At 34.3% G+C, this 15527-nt stretch overlaps 1 protein-coding gene across 1 annotated transcript in view; it reads left to right on the top strand.

The window, feature by feature from the left end:
- Positions 1–15527, top strand: part of GPM6A (glycoprotein M6A) — a 116341-nt gene that overhangs the window by 89427 nt on the left and 11387 nt on the right. Inside the window, exons 3-4 of the mRNA XM_071432104.1 lie at positions 1295–1451; positions 15041–15194. Of these exons, the coding sequence (XP_071288205.1) occupies positions 1295–1451; positions 15041–15194 (311 nt within the window). The remainder of the gene's footprint in view (positions 1–1294; positions 1452–15040; positions 15195–15527) is intronic.

Below are 15527 nucleotides of genomic sequence, written 5' to 3'. Positions count from 1 at the left end.
ATACATGTAAAATGTGTATTATGAGTTGTCTTTTTGAGTGATGATGGAAAGTGTGCTCCTAAGGAATTGTTATCATTAAATATTTCCTTTCATGACAATAAAAATATTAATCATTGTCTTGAGAAAACATCCAGTGTAGGTGATGGCATGTCAAAATTCATCTGGCAGATCCTAATGATTCTCAGCAATTTTTTTTGTCTTTGTCTGTTAGGAGGTATCTATCTTGACCTGGAGAATAAGACTGGAATTTAGTACCATCTTAAATCTGAATATAGCAATTTTATAAAGAGTTGTACAGCTCCTTCCTTGTCACATCAACAAACTGAAAATTAACTGTGGTAAATTTTAGTTCTCAAAAAAATAGTTTTTTTAGAGAAGTTCAAGTAGAAAACTTTGAAATCTGCTGATCTAAAGCTATGGTCAGTAGGAATGTTTCCAAGTTTAGATAACAGAGCAGAGAGGTGCTCTCAAAAATCTTGTACCAAATGCTGGTCATGAGAGAATATTTAGGAGGCATAGTCTCCTTGAGCCAAGGTTGAACTTACAGGCAGTGCTGGGCAGAGCACCCTCACAACCCAGGTAATCTCTGTAGTGAACTGAGCCTTCCAGCACCCTACATGTCACACTGCAAGCCATCCCTCCATTGCTCCAGCTGTGTGCCTGTGAAATTATATTTTAAAGCCCCATTATAGACGAATTCCAGATGATCTGACCTCATTTCTTCTGGAATAATATGTTTCTGATTTGAAGTATGGGATCTGTCCTGATGACTTCATTATTTTGTGTCAAACACTTTGTCCACTGGAGAATAATTGGGAGAATAACAATGAGAAGGTAGCACAGACTGACACTGCAGACTTGTATGTGCAGAAAGTTTGATTGAAGATTGTAGCTAAATAACTTCTATAACCTAAGTGCTGGATAGAATGTATGACTTAGGAGATGTGTCAGGTTTTGGCTTCTTTTCCTTTTTTTTTTTCCTCTTCCACTTCATTTAGAGGAAAAAACCGAGGAATAACTGACTTTTAAATTGATGTGACAGTTTTTGCTGTATTACCTAAACAGATCCATTTTTACATTTAATTAGATTAAACGACCCAGTGTTTCTTATATCAACATTATTTTATTTCAAAGTTCATTCCTGTCCTCAGCTTCACTTGTCATTATGGCACATCAGCACTTCCAGTCAGTCATTCCAGTTTGAGACTCAGGGGGTCTGATTATCTCACCCTGAAATTTCAGAGTCAGCTTTAAATATTTATGCAGATAATTAATTTTTGCTGTTCCCACACAGGATTGACATCTTCAAGTACGTGATATATGGTGTAGCAGCTGCATTCTTTGTATATGGCATTCTGCTGATGGTGGAGGGATTCTTTACAACTGGTGCCATCAAGGATCTCTATGGAGATTTCAAAATCACCACTTGTGGCAGATGTGTGAGTGCCTGGGTAAGTGGCTAAGAAAGCTTTTGTGACAAATTCAATATGCTCTGTATATATTTTTAACGCCTTGTGATGTTTATTTTTTGGTTTTGTTTTTCTTTAATATTTTGTGATACCTCAGTTCAGTGTTTAAAAATCACAGCAAAGGAGAACAGAGTGTTATAAATATTCTCTGTACTGGTTAAATGCTAAGTAATTCTTGCTTCTCAGGAGCAATGAATTCTGCCATCTGAGTGAGAAAGCTTGTTACCTCAGCAACATAAGCTGTACTGAGCAGGACTAAAACGGTGTGGCTTCCAGCTCTACTGGGAATGAAATATTTCCCTTACTAATATTTTCAGTTATTTAAGAAATCTTGCCTGTTCCTCTTTGGAGCAAGCTGAGACCTGTTATCAGGTTCTAAATGGCAAACAGGCCATTATTTACTCCTGTGGTAATCTCTGGTTTGGAGAGACCATTCACTTATGACCCTGGAAAATTTGGATTCAAAAAATTTTGATTTGTACTAGGACTTAAATGGAACTTTATCATACTAAAGTTGCTGACTGCTTCAAATGGGATTATTTTAAAATTTCTGTTCAGTGTCAGGTAAGTAACTAATTGGTTTTGTTTTTTTTTTATTTGACTGCTCTATGTCTAAGCTAAAAGGCCTGTGTACTTGGTAGCTGTTGGAGTTGGATATTTCTGAAAACACAGTCTGCATGAAAACCTCATATTTTGTGATGAATACTAAATGAATAAGTACAGCCAAATAGATCTGGGTGTTAGAGTACATTTATTTTTATGCTATATTAATGATAAATAACCTATAAATTCTAGGCAGGGTTGGGTTTCCCACTGTAAGTGTCAACATTTAATTAAGTGCAATACAGTCCGAACAAATATAAGCAATAGTTGCTTCCAGTCACACAAAGACTATCAAAACGTGTACTTTGGATACCCTGAGATTTAAGGTTAAACTGGACACAGATGACCTGTCTCTTGTAAATTGGAGAATGCAGTCTGTATGTCATCTCTATGTAAATGTAACCTGCTCCACAATAATCCTGAGGTTTTGTCTCCTTTTCTTTTGTTCTTGTCATCGTTCTATGATTTTGGCACTTTGACTAAGATTGCTTTAAAACCTTTAAATAAGTATATAAAAAAAGACTGAGAACGTTTTAAATTAAGAGCAGTCATTGCTTATGCCAACACTGCTTTCATCTTCTGGAAAGAAATCTCTAATCTGTATTCACTGAGGGCCTACTGAGTTAGTTCCAATTCTGTATAGAGTAGCAAGATTTTCAGAACACTTTTTCTTCACAGCTTCTATGAATGCCTGTCCTCAGTATTGCAGCAGAGCAGTGCTATATCCTCTCTCAGTTTTGATAACTGTAATTCTATAGTATGTGTCCAGAAGAAATGAATGGTTAAGCAGCTATTTCATGGTTAATATCACTCTTATTACTAGTTATTCATGAAATTATTTCCTTCAATACTTTGCTTTCCTCATCAGTAATTTGCAATGTTTGTGTTTTACTTTGAGAAGCCCTGGTTTGATGTACATGGTGCAGCTAAGGTTCAGGCTGTATACTCTTTATGACCACAATTACAACAACTCATCAATTAGTTTGAGTTAAATACCTTGTTGTCCTTGTTCTTGAAATCAGTTTTTTCTTTTTCCTAGTGAAAAAACCCCAAACCTGCGGTTTGATTGCTTGTCTCATTTTGATGCTCTGTCAGTAAGATTGCTATACAAATGTCTGGAATTATTTTGGATTATTATTCTGGCTTTAGTGTCTGTACTCTAGAGAATATATATCAATTAAAACTTGATATCCTTTTGACAAGGTTGATTTTCATTGTCTCATACTTAAAATTCTTAAGGAAAAAATAACATCTTAGGTTTAAAAAATACATATATTTGGAATCACAAAATATTTCAATCCAAGACAGATGTGTTTAGAATTTATTCAGTTCCATAACACATGCAATGTTATCAAGAAATAAGACCTAAGAACAACAAAAAGAATAGTGGAGAGGTAAATGAAACCAAATCAGTATGGTGTGTCAAGGCCAGATTGTTCAATTGCTAAAATAGTGCTGTAATAAATTTTGTTCTGTACAGTTGCCAAAATGAGATAATGCTATTGAAAAGGGTTGGCAGATACTACAAGTTGCAAGAAAGCTTCTTGTATACAGTTTTGAGCTAGTAATTTTGTAGATATTAAAAATCTAAACTGTCAAAGATTAAACAGTTGGTTTCTTTTAGCAATGCCTTAATACTAACAGAAATGTACACAAGGATATTTGTTGTTTTGAAAAATTAAAATTATGAAAATGGCTCCACATCAAAAACACCTTTGTAAAAACTCCAGTTGTGACTATGATTTCACATCAAATTTGTTGATATCTTTCTAAATAGAAGTTTAACATTTAACATTTCATTTAAAGTCTGAAAAGGAAGTCCTTCAGCTTACCATTGCCATCAGTTGTTTGTCATTAATATTTTGCAGGAGCAAATTTCTTATGTCTGTGACTAAGCCTATTATGAAAATGTAGGAAAAAATCAATAAAAAATTTCATGAAGGAAAAATTTATTTTAACTTTGTATAAAAAAGGTATGTTTCTATATATATAAATATACAAAAAAAAACCCACCTTTTTGTCTTTCTTAAGAAATATTTTTGAAAAGCAGACTTTTGAGAACACTGATAGCCAACATCTGAAGGAACTTTTCATGTGCTCTTCCTGACCTCCCTCCTTAGCTGCAAATAGCTCACTTTCTAGCTCTGAATTGGCAAAAGAAATTTTTTTTGCCTGAAGTAATGGAAAAAAAAATAGCTCAGCCTAACCTTTCCAGTGAATGTATAGTTGACTTAACAGCTGATATGAGCATTCAGAGGCTTAGCATCCAAGTCATGTCAGTGCTTCCATGGAGTAGGGCCTCTCAGAGAGGCCTTGTGAAAGTGACAGTGAAGGCTCTCACTGGCACTGTTTGCAGACTCAATTTACTGTGAAAAGTTAAACAAAAGCAGTAAAACAATGCCAGTCACATTTGAGGAGGGATGCCTTTCATTCTAGGCATCATTTTTCCATGCCTGAACATGCTTTTAGAGTATTAAATAAACATTCATATATAACTGTGCTGCAGCATGATTAGTAAAGAATGGGAGACAGGCCTGATGCCAACTGTAACGCTGTTTTCATGTTTGCAATTTAATACCCTTCCTATTATATTCAGCTCCCTTGGCCATGGAAAGCCTCATTAACACCTTGTTTTAGAGTATCTGTTCACAGAGTCAATAGAAATACAATGACACTTTCCCCCTCATGTTATGCTATAAAATGGGAAAGGAGGTTTGGTTTTTATTTTATTTCATCAGAAACAAATATATGAAGACTTCATTGTGGTAGTTATATTTCTATTTCTTTGTACCTTGCTTTTCAAGAGAACCATGTTAAGGCTCTAGAGAAAGATGTTTTATATTCTAAACTGCACTTACATATACCTTCTGTATCTTTAGTTTTAGGAATATTTCATTTAATTACTGACAAGGATTTTTCTGCCTTTGAAAATAATTCTGGTTATCTGGTTACCTATGGGCTATTTCATACATGCTTCTTGAGTGCCTAAACTAAAACATGAACTTCCCAATATATTTCCAGGTTTTATTTCACAAAAAAAACCGTGGAAGCTGCACAAATGTTTTGAAAAACCATCTGTGAACTCATCATTGCATCTTTTCCTTACCAGACCAGTTATTCTGGAGGCAGTGAAACTGCGTCATATTGACATTTGATTCTTTGTGTAACAGGAGGAAGAGAGTTCAGTGCAGGCTCAGCTGGCTTTCCCACCCAGAACAGATGTATTATTTCTGAATGTTAGAAATGAAGCCCTCATTTCTGAAAATTAGATACCATGTCTGGATATTCTGGGGTAAAACTGCTGATATGACAGACAGGGAGGCCTTGATTATTAAATTCTGCTCCATCTGAGGAATGCAGTATGCTTCATACCATATTTGTGAGAAATAAAGGACCTTCTCTCCAAGACAGCAGATATCCTTGTGGGTCCAGATTACTTTAAAACAATTTTAACTAGGGAAAGTATGTAAAAATCTCATGTCCTCATACATGATTAGTTGTGTATGCTGTATGGAGTTTCACACTGTGATATGGGAAATGGGGGAGGTGAGATTCATACTGCTCTGACCTTTCAGATTGCTCAACTCAAAACCAGGAACATGATTTTTTTTCCCCACAAATTACCCAGTAGCTAATGGAATAGTTAACTTCAGAGGGATTATATTATGGCACAGATATATCCCACCTAATTAAGGTTGCTAAGAAAAAAACCTATGCTCCTTCAGTAGTTAAAGGAGAGGGCAGCTTAGGCAAACTTTATCAGGTGAATTGAATTTTTTTGTGACTGTCCTATTTTCTGCAAAAAAAATAACCCTCAAGTCTTTTAAGTTATGTCTTTTATATTAGGTTCTTCAATCAGTTATATACTGTTAGTTGGATGTATCCTGCCTGGCCCCTTTAGCTGCAATTTAGGTGAATAACATTTGCTGTCTAAACACTGCTGGAGTTAGTAGATGAAAGAAAACATATTAGCAATTTTATAGGTTGTTAGAATTCATCTTATCCCTGGATACTAAACCAGTGTTGAAATTTCTTTACAGAACTGTGTTCCTTGCAGTTTTCTGCTCTTGATCTTGAAACAGGAAGATCAAGCTGTAGCAACAGTTCAAAGCTCGTTGAATGGTTAAGAGAGTCATCTTTATGTCACTCTCTCCCAGCTGCATTGTTAATATACATATGGGGTCTTGAAAAGAAAGAAGATAGTTGGTTTTTTTCACTATTTGTTATATTTTTAGAAATATTTTACAATGAGCTCAGAAATTTTATGTATGTCTATGTGCTGAATCTACTTTTTCTGTCTTTTTTCTGTAATCTGTTGAAGCCCTTTTGTTTTTCTTTATTATATAGTTCCAGATTTTCTCACTCAGGAATATTGCACATATAAAATAATACTTTCATTTGATATTCTTTTTCTCCCATAACTTCCTATGTGTTGTATATGCAGCCCTTTTGTTGACTGTGGTATTCATTACATCCTTTAATAGAGGGGTGTGCCAGACATTGCAATGTGCCTTCCCAGTACCTTCTCATCTTCTCTTGGTCTTGCTGCTTGCTGACAGCAATGTTGTTGTTGGTGGTGATAAACTGGGTGGTTTTACTTCACATTGTGCTTTATGTCTTGCACATGGATGACAGGTTTTTTCTTGGCATGTAAGCTCAGTCAGCAAGAACTTTTTGTTAATAAACTGCTGTCATGCATTTCCAAAGTATGCTTGACTTTGGGAGCAGTTTCTCCGTTTGCTTTAACTTTATTTTATGGATCATCACAAAATGCTTAAGATGATAGCTTTATTTCCCCTATGTTCAGATAATCCATCTCAGCTTTAACTTGAATTTTCCTTCAGATGATGACAGTTTTCCCTGATTCTTGCCCTCACCTGAGAAACTTATTAACTGCATCTAGACATCTTACTTTTTTATAGGTATTTAAGCCTTTGAATATCAGTGGAATTATCACAAATTCATTATTTTTATGGTGACAGAAAATTCACAGAAGCCATAGCTTTGTTCTTCTTATGAACTGCATCTTCCTGTTGATGTCTTACAAATAATTAGCTCTGTAAATATCTTTGGTCATTGCTTGCATAGGAAGGAGGGAAACTTTTAAATTTATTTAAGGTCACAATAAAATCTTAAAAGACTGTGTTATTGACTTTGAATGCTTGGCAAGACAGGAATCAAGCAAGGAAGGTCCCTACCCTTTCATTTTCACACAGGCTTCTCAAAGCCCATTAAGAATTTATCAGGAAAGAAAGCACTTTTTTTTGACAGCCAAGTATTAACCTTGAGTGACACGTTTGTTTAGTCTTATAACTATTATTTCTGCTTACTACTTTAAGCTTCACTCCTTTTTGTCCAACTACAAACCATGAAAATTTCCTAAAAAAATGTTGCATTGCAAATTTTGGAAATGTGAAAAATGTAAACAATCTGTACTGTTCAGTCGTTTCCCAGCTGAGTGTTACATCTTCATCTGTGTATAGAAAATTTGTCATCACTGAAAACCATTAGAGTATGGTTTATAAAAAAATTATCAGCTGTTTGGTAGCATAACCCTGTAAATTTACTACTTGGATCAGCCTACATTGCCAGGGAAAAGGTAATGATTGAACTGATTGTTTTTTGTACTTAATGTCTTTGAATTGAATAGTTATGTGGCATGAACATAGGGAGGAGAGCACATGAAAAACGTTATTTAATGAAGATATCCATATTTTAAAAGCGACGAATCCATATTTTAAAAAGCCATTTTTGAAACCAAATTTTTCATCTTCAATCCCATTTAAATGCAAAGCAAATATCTTAACTATATTCCTAGACAGTACTTCCTAGCATTAGAGAAATACCACCAGAAAGAAAAACAAGAGAAGGTCAACTTTTTGAATGTGAAAATATGAGCATATGCATTTTGAAAAAAAATAATTCCTGTTTGAAAGATTGTAAAAAAATTACATAGGAAATTCTGGTTTTGTCAAGCAGCACTAAAGATCCAATGCTTTCTACAGGGTTTCAGAAGCCTGTCAGACTACAAAAATTATAGTCTTGCCTGAAGGATATAAAACAGCTAATGATAACTTTAGGCAACACAAGGCTACAAACCCATCAACATACTAAAGAAAATTCAGAAATAAAAATAAATTACCATGTTTAGTTTCTAAGGAAGTACCATAGAGAAAAATCAGATCATCTTAAGGTAAAACTTTGTCTTGCATCAATGAGAAGTCATGTTCTTCAAATTGATATTTCATCAATTTGTTTACTAAGCAATATTTCAAAAAGGGAATCAATTTCTTAGAGAATGATTTCTGACATGACTGTGGAAATCTCCCCCTGCACTGCTACCAACAAATCAACAGCATAAATCAAAAAGTAAGCCAGTTTTTACATGCATCCAAATGGTTTCCAAAGCAATAGAAATAATGCATGGAATATTTTAATCTTGAAATACACTTTTGGAAAAATATATGTGCAGATGAAAAGCAGAAAGCAACAGTGAGAATTGATCCTAACTTTGACAAAATCAGTTTTCCTTCTATCTAAACTATCTGTAGAAGAAAAATGTCTTAAAAAGCCAAACAAAACTGTTTCAAAATATAATTTCAATTTTCTGGGATTTTATATTTTTCTGTTAACATATTTTAATAATCAAAGGAAATTCTCATCAGGTAGTATTCAGTAAATGAATGAATTTAAATTAGGCAAACCTGAAAAGTCTGTCCCTCTATGGAGAGAAATTTGGACTAATATTGGCTTTTTTTTTCCTCTCGAAGCAGTTGACTTGAATGCAAGCCAAGGAATGTCAACCACATGACAGTAATGGCACACCATGAAATCTATCCATGTTTCAACAAGACTTTTGGAGCTGTGCCTGGGAGGATAATATGTTAGAGAGAGAGAGGATAAGCATATTTTGTAGAGGCAATTATAAATGTCCAACAAGTGAATGTTAGCAATGGAAGTGATGTTATAGAAAGACTTTGCATGTGTGTATTTTCTGTGGTTTACAGTGATAATATCAGAACAACAGTCCTTTCTAAAAGCATTGTATATAAAATGAGACAAGTTGAAATATTTTTGCTTCATTTTTTTCTTTCCATGAATGAGGCATGAATTTGGAGATGCTAGTTAGTACAGAAATGAAAATATTAGAAACCGTTTCCTTGTGAGCTACTCAACAGTCATTCTTTAACAAGTTTATCTCCAAAGACATCTGCTATTTTTTTTTCATTTTGCCATTTATTTACATTTTAATAAATAATAGAATTTTTGGTTCTAGACAACATTTTAAAATAAGCAGCTGAGGCTCTTTGAGCTTCTGCATTGTTAAAATGTTTTCCAGAGGAACTCAGCAAGTTTTATACTAACTCTCTTTCATATTTGTGTGTGAGGAATTATACATGTAAAATGCTGTCACAAAAAGAAATCCTTAGGGAAGAGGTGGAAGTGTTTATGGAGAGAGTCTTTTTTAAAAATAAAAAAAAAAATTGCAAAAATCTGCTGGATTAAATCTGAACTTCTGAAAAGAAGAACTAAATTTCTGTGGGGTAATAATGTAGGTGATGAATAGGAACAATTATCTAATCATTAAACTGCTCTGTCATAAAAGTTTATTGATAAAGAGCCCTTATTGAGTCTGGACTGTTGATGTAAGGTGTAGTCAAAACCCTGCATTATAGAAAATTGAATGCAAATAAACAACAGGCCTGAAGTGGGAACGTGCAGTGCTTTAAATCTGACTTGTAACCTGAAGAGAGAACTGTGCACTCTATCAGTACTCTCCCAGTACAACTGCATCAAGACAAATTTCAGCATTTGAGAAAATATGTGTCAGTTGCAATAAATAATTTAAAAAGAGTATGCAAATGCATTTATGCAGAATGTGTTCAGGGTAAAGAGACAGTAGTAATAACTCAGAGGAATTTTTTCTGGGTAAAATGGACAAGATGAAGCAGAAGGTCTGAAAGGCAAAGGTTAGTTATGAATTTGAGGCTGGGCAAAGTGCTAAAACTAAAAAAGTTTTTGTTAGTATTGAAATCAAATATATGGACAATTTAAAGTGAATGAGATGCTTGAGAGACAGGACAATTCAGGAAGAAATTGAAAAGATCTTTCTGTTCATGCTTCTGTGTGGCCAAAAATTCCAACACAGCACCTTGTTCTGGAAAATGCACCCAAACCCTGGACTGCACTACACTGCAGAGGCCAGCTGCTTCCCAGTATTCCCATAAGAGACAGCCAGGCTCACCCTGGGCTTATTCTGGGTGGTGTCCAGCAGTGCCAGGGTTTCATAATGAAGCATGATATGCTTTGAGCAGGATGGATGTACATGATCTCTGTAGGTGTGGTTTTGATCTCTGGCAAAAGCTGTTTATGGGAATTTCTGAAGCAGTGAAGAGGTTTGGAAGGAACCTCTTAGTTCATGTAGCTGAAAGTAAACATTTTTTGTGTGTGTCTCATAGGATAATAAATCTCAATGTGATGCAAACACAGCAAGGTGCACATCTTTTTGCAACTCTCTGCGTTGAGAGCTCACATCAGGGAGTTCGTATAAAATAAATATATGATGAGATTGAGAGAAAGTGTAAAAGTAAGTACTGAGTGCTGTGGAACAAAGATTAAATTACATGGCAACATGAGCTTTCTGGAGTTAAGTTTTATTTGGGCACTTAATTTGTTGCTATGTTTCTGTATTATTTTTCTTGTTGTAAGCAGTAGTGTCCTCATAAAATGACACAAATGAGGTTTAATTTGTTTCCTTTTCTTTCCATTTCTGTTTTTAGAAACTGTAGCTTTTAGATAAGATTTCACTGTCTCTATCCCTAGGGTCATTGAGCCATCATACAATGTTTCTTCAGGGTACTAAATTATTTATAACAAAACTAAAACAAGAAGAGTGTTTGAAATTTAATGAATGTGCTTTTCATGGGACAAGTACCCATAAATTAGGAAAGAGGGAGGGAAAAAAAAAACCCAAACCAACCAGTAACTGAAATCTTGATCTTATTAAAATAGGATTTAAGTAATCTTTCCAGCGGAAAAAATATTTCAACCAGCTATGACCACCAGGGAAGTTGTGCTCCACACAAACAATTTCAGAATATGCTCTGAAATACGTACTTCCTGATATTGGTCTGTTTTGACTTAAAAAATCATTCCAGAAGGTTGATTATTCACCTGCTTTGATAATTTATAACTCAGAAAAGCCATTACAGGCAATGAAAAGCTTACAAAATCAGGCAAGAGCATTTTGCCAGCCACAGTGATGATACAAAAAACCCCAAAACACTAAAAAGGTTAAAGATTTCTTTGTTCAAATAATTATTCATTTCAGCTATTCTTTGCAAATGTGAGCTGAGTTTAAATTAGTGATCTTTCATCTTCATTATTTAATAGATGAATTTCACTACCCCTTCTAGTTTGTTTTGAGTTTATGTGTTTGGCTTCTTAGAGTGAAAATCGAACTGATCAGAGAAAGCAATTCTCACTGTAAACACAATAGCTAGGATGCCAAAGGACAAACACTGTGATACCTCTTTAGGATGCTGTACTGCTATTCCAGGAATCTTCAACTTGTCACATAGCAGAATGCTACTTCAAAGGAGAATGATCCCTTTGAATCTCAGGAGATTGGCCTCTGAATTTAATTCCTGGAGAGAACAGGCTCCTTAAGCATTCCTTGTAAGTTCTCTTGGGCAAAGAGGGAAGGTTGTAATACCAGAGAAAATGATCTAAAAAAAGACTTTATTCTTCCCTTTGCTTTTTTTAAAATCAAATAATTAATAGTTTCATTCAATTATAAAAAGAAGCTACCACCTGCTAGTGCTGGAAGCTAATTTGTTGTACAAAGTTAAACTTTTTTTACTGCTCTTACGGCAAGAAGTATATTACTGCCCAGACCACATTTCTGTGGTTTGCTACACTGATATCAGTGATAGCAGCTTCCAGGCATAACCCATAATTACCCCATGGTTTAACTTGAAGTTTTGTATTTTAGTTATTCTTACATAAACAAAGAAAACTTATGTATTTTTTCTGTCTTCTTGGTGCTCTTGGTGTTATGACATGAAATTAGGTATGTCATTGGCCATTGGCTCTTCAGCTGAAAGCAACTGACAGAGGAAAACTGAAGTTCTTCCTTTTCTAAAATATGTTTCTAAAATGAAATCATCATTTGAGCAATTTTTCAACCAATCAGATTCATATTTTTAAAAAGAATCTGTTCCATAACAAGCAGACAGTTCTCTCTGAGAAGGCAGCTCTTGTGACTCACAGCAGCTATCATATGACAGATTTATAATACCATTTTATGCCCAAGGCAGATTTTATAGAGGCTAATAAGCTCTGTTTTCCCCCTCTTTGCTATACTAGTGCTTTACACAAATACTAGTGTATTATCTCAGCTGAAATTTTTGAGTAGGCTTCTTTATCATTACTACAGATCAGAAAATAAATAGATATTAAAAAGAACTTGTAATGCTCATGGTAGGGCCTATCTTTTTTTCTCCATTTGGTGTTTATCACAAAACAGGAAGATTCTCAAATCTATAGGGAGCCCAGTCATGAAAACAGTTATTACATTTCAGTGATATAACTAATTTAAAAGATTTAGTACTTCATTAAATAAGTGTATGTGCTACACTGAGACATATACTAAATTCATTAAGTATTGTTTATTTCACAAATTCTAGAAGGACCACAAGTATGACTTCAGACTTACTTGTTTTTGTCAAGTTAAGAATATAGTCTAGAAGGCTGGTTTACTTTTAAAACACTTCTAGAATAAATGAGAATTTAAAGTCTATACAAAGACAGTCTTTCTTATTTAGTATTCCTGCCTTAGATAAAAATGAGTGCAACTCTTTGCCTTGATTATAAATTAAGATCGGACATAGCAATTTAGTTGGGAATTCATATCCCTGAATCTACATTTCTATGAAATTTTCCAAGTAATCATTTGTAAGTGTGTGCCTGGGGTGGAGACAGATATTTCTTCATTAATTTTAACACCGTAATATGGAAAGGGAAAAAAAAAGAAAACAGTAAAAGAACAATAACAACAACAACAGAAAAAGACCATGTACAGAACAGTATTTACTTGTGTTAACTATTTGCTCTGCAATAGATGGGATAGATTTTCCAATATATAAAGCAACTGACTCATGGAAATGTCTAAAGCAGTATTCAAGGGTGCATATTTATTTTGGACTTTGCCATGACTTCTTCTATTTTACCAGCTGGGTTTGTAGTAAGTGGGTTATTGGGAAAATTTTTTTTCTTACCTGCATAAATACATTTTTAGAAATCTTTGTGTGCAAATTGGACACATCAGCTTTTCTTTTAAACTAGCTGGAAGTTGAGGAAAAAGTTAAAACAGTTTGTAACCCTCAAACTGGTAAGCATGAATGTAAAGAATGAGTATTGAAGCATGGAGAACTAACTCAAAAAAGGATAGAAAGCTGATAAGAAAAGTATTAAACAGCTTTTCAAACTACTATGACAAGTGTCATTTACCTAGAGACAATCAGGAAAATTAATCTGAAATAAATTTTAAACTGGATTAATTAAACTACATTAAATCCCTATGTAAATACACTTCCTCAGAATTAAAATTACTTTTATTTAGTAATATTTGGAAGTGAGTTAAAGTAAATCAAATTAAGGTCTCTTTCATATTGCTTAAGAACATCCATCCCATAACTTCAACACAATAAAGGTATCTCATTTAAAATTCAGACCTTTTGTTGCTTTGGATTACTTTTCCTGATCAGATCAATGTGGATAAGCCACTCTGCTACAATTTTTAGTACCATTTACTACCTTTTAGATTCTGACCTTATTTGATTTCCATAACTAAAATCTCTACATATATTAAGCTTGTTCCTGTATTACCTGAATTGAGAGATCTTGCATTAAAAAAAGAAAACCAAAAGCAAAAAAGAAAATATCATCCATTTTCCCCTTATTTACTCTTTAAGGTTTAATTTTAGCAGATATTTGTTCAGCTTATTCAGTTTTCAAAAATATTTCTTATTTCTTATTCTCAGAGCCAATATATTTCTGAGGTAAGAAGCTAGAAAAATGTTAGTGTAATATTAGTGTGATGAAAATTTTTGTTTCCAGTAATGTGTTTAGATTCATCAACATTTCTGAAGTCAACAAATACTGAGGATATTTGGATTCAATATTTAGAAACTAATTTCCCCATTTTACCATGCAGCCTCTTCATGTCCTTTCCACGGCATAAAATTAAAAGATGATTTGTTATTAATAAGTGTGTTTCCCAGTGGTGTCAGGCCAGCAAAAGAGCAGCAAGGTAGCATGTTTACATATGTATAGGACATTTGTTTACTTTTTTTTCTGAATGATGAATTTGCTTGTAGATCCCAAATATGTATGAATGCAATAACAGAATGGCAAAAATATAGTCTCATTGGTTCAATGCCAAATGGATTTGCCAGTGAGACTTTGTGGCAGTCATAGATAAAGACTCATTTTTATTAAGAGCCCAATTTTAAAAACAAAAGAAGCAAAGTCTACAGTATTTAATTTTAATTTTTTACTTCATGATTGGTAGTGGAAGACACAACCATAAGGCCTCCTGTTCTAACTATGGAGTACTGGTGATGAGAGACAGGGACAGATATGTTTCACAAAGCGTAGAGCTGTCTGTACTTCAGGTGCGCTGCTTTACATCTGTTGTTGGCACCAGGGTGAGAGGAACATGGAGTTATCTTGCACTTCTGGAAGCATAATTCTTGTTCTTCAGAAACAACATGATAGTGCTCTGGCATCATTTTGAACTGATCATTAATGGATTATCTGACCAAAACTGTAAATTAAATGAGGGCAGAAGCAGACAAAGCCAATCATAGATGCATTTGTTACTTTTCTGTTGTTCCTTTTTTCCAATGGTGAATCAGTTTTGTTCTGACTTACCACTGATTATGTTTTTCTTTTTTTTACTGTAGTTTATTATGCTGACATACATCTTTATGTTGGCCTGGCTTGGAGTTACAGCTTTCACTTCTCTGCCTGTTTACATGTACTTCAACCTGTGGACCATTTGCCGAAATGCCACCGTAGTGGACGGAGCTAATCTCTGCTTGGATCTTCGCCAGTATGGTATGTAAATAAAAAGCACTAAATGAAAAGTAATATTTCACAAAAGAAAGCATTCCACTACTTTTCTTCCATGTGTCTGAAGTGAACTGTTCAGTGTTTCTGAAGCAATTGTTGTCTCTCCCTGCCCTTTTACCCATTAGTCTCAATAGTGCATAAAAGATGAACTGCATTGCCCGTCCTGACAAAAACGGAGTCAACCTTGTCAATCTTCACAGAGTAATGAAAATCTGTCATGAGGCTTTGGCTTAGTCTCTTCAGAAATTGCTGTAACTTGTCTAAAATGCTTAATTAGTCTTCTATCTGGAGAATGACTTTTAATTTTGTTGTAGGACA

The sequence above is a fragment of the Agelaius tricolor genome, unplaced genomic scaffold (assembly GCF_023055355.1).
Source record: "Agelaius tricolor isolate 1412-34295 unplaced genomic scaffold, bAgeTri1.0.p SCAF_8, whole genome shotgun sequence".
Classification (NCBI taxonomy): Eukaryota; Metazoa; Chordata; class Aves; order Passeriformes; family Icteridae; genus Agelaius; species Agelaius tricolor.
The sequence above is the reverse complement of the archived record's forward strand: the minus strand, read 5'-3'. Positions and strand labels throughout refer to the sequence as shown.